At 39.7% G+C, this 4,443-nt stretch overlaps 1 protein-coding gene across 1 annotated transcript in view; it reads right to left on the bottom strand.

The window, feature by feature from the left end:
* Positions 1-467: 467 nt before the first annotated feature.
* The window catches only part of LOC133537432 (S-antigen protein-like), a 5,834-nt gene continuing 1,858 nt past the window's right edge, over positions 468-4,443 (bottom strand). The window contains exon 2 of the mRNA XM_061878438.1: positions 468-2,145. Coding sequence (XP_061734422.1) covers positions 468-2,145 — 1,678 coding nt within the window. The remainder of the gene's footprint in view (positions 2,146-4,443) is intronic.

Genomic DNA, 4,443 nt, shown 5'->3' with positions numbered 1-4,443 from the left:
AAGGAGTCTATTTTAAACGTTCGTGTCCTGGGACCCCCCAAAAATATCAAATTTTTCGCCAGACCTGATGCGCCTACAAACATCGGTGAGTTTCCGTGCACGTCAGGCCTCATATATAATATACATAATAATAAACCGTCAATTTTCATCTTTTAGCAGTGAACGCCACACCACGGCTCAGTCGTCCTCAACAACATTTGGCAAAGTTGAGTGAAAATAATTGCTTGATATCCACAAACTCATTCAGTGAAGGTAAGAAAAAGTGAAATGCAGTTTTAGTTTCATAGTCGTGTCATTTTCATGCTAATAAACCACACGCACTTCCCCCAACCACACCCGTTCAGGCACGGTTGGATAATTGACGGTTACTTTGGTGAAGAAGACCGGCGAGTACTAATCACACTTTTATGGTCACCGCGACATAAAGAAGGAACTTTTTCCACCGCCGAGGGAGGAAAATGTCCCAATCATTCTAGCTTAGTGTAGTTGGAACTGCGGCCATTTTTGTTGTCGTCTATGTTGTCATCTTTGTTGCCATCTTTGTTTCCATCTTTGTTGTCATTTTTGTTGCCATCTTTGTTGTCAAGTTTGTCATCTTTGTTGTCATCTTTGTTGCCATCTTTGTTGCCATCTTTGTTTCCATCTTTGTTGTCATTTTTGTTGCCATCTTTGTTGTCAAGTTTGTCATCTTTGTTGTCATCTTTGTTGCCATCTTTGTTACCATCTTTGTTGTCAAGTTTGTCATCTTTGTTGTCATCTTTGTAATCTTTGTTGTCATCTTTGTAATCTTTGTTGTCATCTTTGTTGCCATCTTTGTTGTCAAGTTTGTCATCTTTGTTGCCATCTTTGTTGTCAAGTTTGTCATCTTTGTTGCCATATTTGTTGTCAAGTTTGCCATCTTTGTTGCCATCTTTGTTGTCAAGTTTGTCATCTTTGTTGTCATCTTTGTTGCCATCTTTGTTGTCAATTTTGCCATCTTTGTTGTCATCTTTGTTGCCATCTTTCTTGTCAAGTTTGTCATCTTTGTTGCCATCTCTGTTGCCATCTTTCTTGTCATCTTTGTTGCCGTCTTTGTTGTCATCTTTTTTGCCATCTTTGTTGTCGTCTTTGTTGCCATCTTTGTTTTCATCTTTGTTGCCATCATTGTTATCATCTTTGTTGCCATCTTTGTTGTCAACTTTATCATCTCTGTTATCAACTTTGTTGCCATGTTTGTTGTCATCTTTGTTGTCAAGTTTGTCATCTTTGTTGCCATTTTTGTTATCAACTTTGTTATCAACTTTGTTGTCAACTTTGTTGCCATCTTTGTTGTCATCTTTGTTACCATCTTTGTTGTCAAGTTTGTCATCTTGGTTGTCATCTTTTTCATTTTTGTTGTCATCTTTGTTGCCATCTTTGTTGTCAAGTTTGTCATCTTGGTTGTCATCTTTTTCATTTTTGTTGTCATCTTTGTTGCCATCTTTGTTGTCAAGTTTGTCCTCTTTGTTGCCATCTTTGTTGTCATCTTTGTTGTCATCTTTGTTGCCATATTTGTTGCCATCTTTGGTGTCATCTTTGTTGCCATCTTTGTTGTCAAGTTTGTCATCTTTGTTGCCATCTTTGTTGCCATATTTGTTGTCAAGTTTGCCATCTTTGTTGCCATCTTTGTTGTCAAGTTTGTCATCTTTGTTGTCATCTTTGTTGCCATCCTTGTTGCCATCTTTGTTGCCATCTTTGTTGTCATCCTTGTTGCCATATTTGTTGTCATCTTTGTTGCCATCTTTGTTGTCTTTGTTGCCATCTTTGTTTTCATCTTTGTTGCCATCATTGTTATCATCTTTGTTGCCATCTATGTTGTCAACTTTATTGCCATCTTTTTTGTCAACTTTGTCATCTTTGTTATCATCTTTGTTGCCATCTTTGTTGTCATCTTTGTTGTCAAGTTTGTCATCTTTGTTGCCATTTTTGTTGTCAACTTTGTTATCAACTTTGTTGTCAACTTTGTTATCAACTTTGTTGCCATCTTTGTTGTCAACTTTGTTATCAACTTTGTTGTCAACTTTGTTGTCAACTTTGTTGCCATCTTTGTTGTCATTTTTGTTGCCATCTTTGTCGCCGTCTTTATCGCCATCTTTGTCGTCACCTTTGTTGCCATCTTTTTGCCATCTTTGTTGTCATTATGGCGAGTCAAATTGAATACGTCGGCGGTCCACACACGTTTGCACTTGTGTGCTGCTGTGTGTTTAGCTGCTCACATTTTTTGTTGGTTGGATACATTTATTTATTTTGCACCATGACTAGGGAAGGTGGTTTGCATTGGGTCATACAAGTGGCACCATTCCCAAAGTATGTGGGCTCTATTGATAACCTCACTAACAACTTTAACGACGCCCTGCGCGAAACCATTGATAACATAGCACCGCTAAAGTTAAAAAAGGCTCCAAAAAAGCGCACCCCGTGGTTTACAGAAGAAACTCGAGCTCAGAAATTATTATGTAGAAAGCTGGAACGCAAATGGCGCACGACTAAACTTGAGGTGCACCATCAAGCATTTAGTGATGGTTTAATAACTTATAAACGCATGCTTACCTTAGCTAAAGCTAATTATTACTCAAATCTCATCCACCGTAATAAAAACGATCCTAAATTTTTGTTTAGTACGGTAGCATCACTAACCCAACAAGGGACTCCTTCCAGTAGCTCCACCCACTCAGCTGATGACTTTATGCAATTCTTTAGTAAGAAAATTGAAGTCATTAGAAAGGAGATTAAAGACAATGCGTCCCAGCTACAACGGGGTTCTATTAACACTGACACGATTGTATATACGGCGGATACTGCCCTCCAAAATAGTTTCTCTCGTTTTGAGGAAATAACATTAGAGGAATTGTTACAACGTGTAAATGGAATAAAACAAACAACATGTTTACTTGACCCTCTTCCTGGGAAACTGATCAAGGAGCTCTTTGTATTATTAGGTCCATCAGTGCTAAATATTATAAACTTATCACATTCCTCGGGCACTGTTCCCCTAGCATTCAAAAAAGCGGTTATTCATCCTCTTCTTAAAAGACCTAACCTCGATCCTGACCTCATGGTAAACTACCGACCGGTGTCTCACCTTCCCTTTATTTCAAAAATCCTCGAAAAAATTGTTGCGGAGCAGTTAAATGAACACTTAGCGTCTAACAATCTATGTGAAACCTTTCAATCCGGTTTCAGGGCAAATCACTCAACGGAGACAGCCCTCGCAAAAATGACTAATGATCTATTGCTAACGATGGATTCTGATGCGTCATCTATGTTGCTGCTCCTCGATCTTAGCGCTGCTTTCGATACCGTCGATCATAATATTTTATTAGAACGTATCAAAACACGAATTGGTATGTCAGACTTAGCCCTGTCTTGGTTTAACTCTTATCTTACTGATAGGATGCAGTGTGTCTCCCATAACAATGTGACCTCGGACTACGTTAAGGTAACGTGTGGAGTTCCCCAGGGTTCGGTCCTTGGCCCTGCACTCTTCAGCATCTACATGCTGCCGCTAGGTGACATTATACGCAAATACGGTGTTAGCTTTCACTGTTATGCTGATGACACCCAACTCTACATGCCCCTAAAGCTGACCAACACGCCGGATTGTAGTCAGCTGGAGGCGTGTCTTAATGAAATTAAACAATGGATGTCCGCTAACTTTTTGCAACTCAACGCCAAAAAAACGGAAATGCTGATTATCGGTCCTGCTAGACACCGAACTCTATTTAATAATACAACTCTAACATTTGACAACCAAACAATTAAACAAGGCGACACGGTAAAGAATCTGGGTATTATCTTCGACCCAACTCTCTCCTTTGAGGCACACATTAAAAGCGTTACTAAAACGGCCTTCTTTCATCTCCGTAATATCGCTAAAATTCGCTCCATTCTGTCCACTAAAGACGCTGAGATCATTATCCATGCGTTTGTTATGTCTCGCCTCGACTACTGTAACGTATTATTTTCGGGTCTCCCCATGTCTAGCATTAAAAGATTACAGTTGGTACAAAATGCGGCTGCTAGACTTTTGACAAGAACAAGAAAGTTTGATCACATTACGCCTGTACTGGCTCACCTGCACTGGCTTCCTGTGCACTTAAGATGTGACTTTAAGGTTTTACTACTTACGTATAAAATACTACACGGTCTAGCTCCATCCTATCTTGCCGATTGTATTGTACCATATGTCCCGGCAAGAAATCTGCGTTCAAAGGACTCCGGCTTGTTAGTGATTCCCAAAGCCCAAAAAAAGTCTGCGGGCTATAGAGCGTTTTCCGTTCGGGCTCCAGTACTCTGGAATGCCCTCCCGGTAACAGTTCGAGATGCCACCTCAGTAGAAGCATTTAAGTCTCACCTTAAAACTCATTTGTATACTGTAGCCTTTAAATAGACTCCCTTTTTAGACCAGTTGATCTGCTGTTTCTT

This window comes from Nerophis ophidion, linkage group LG18 (genome assembly GCF_033978795.1).
Source record: "Nerophis ophidion isolate RoL-2023_Sa linkage group LG18, RoL_Noph_v1.0, whole genome shotgun sequence".
Classification (NCBI taxonomy): Eukaryota; Metazoa; Chordata; class Actinopteri; order Syngnathiformes; family Syngnathidae; genus Nerophis; species Nerophis ophidion.
The sequence above is the reverse complement of the archived record's forward strand: the minus strand, read 5'-3'. Positions and strand labels throughout refer to the sequence as shown.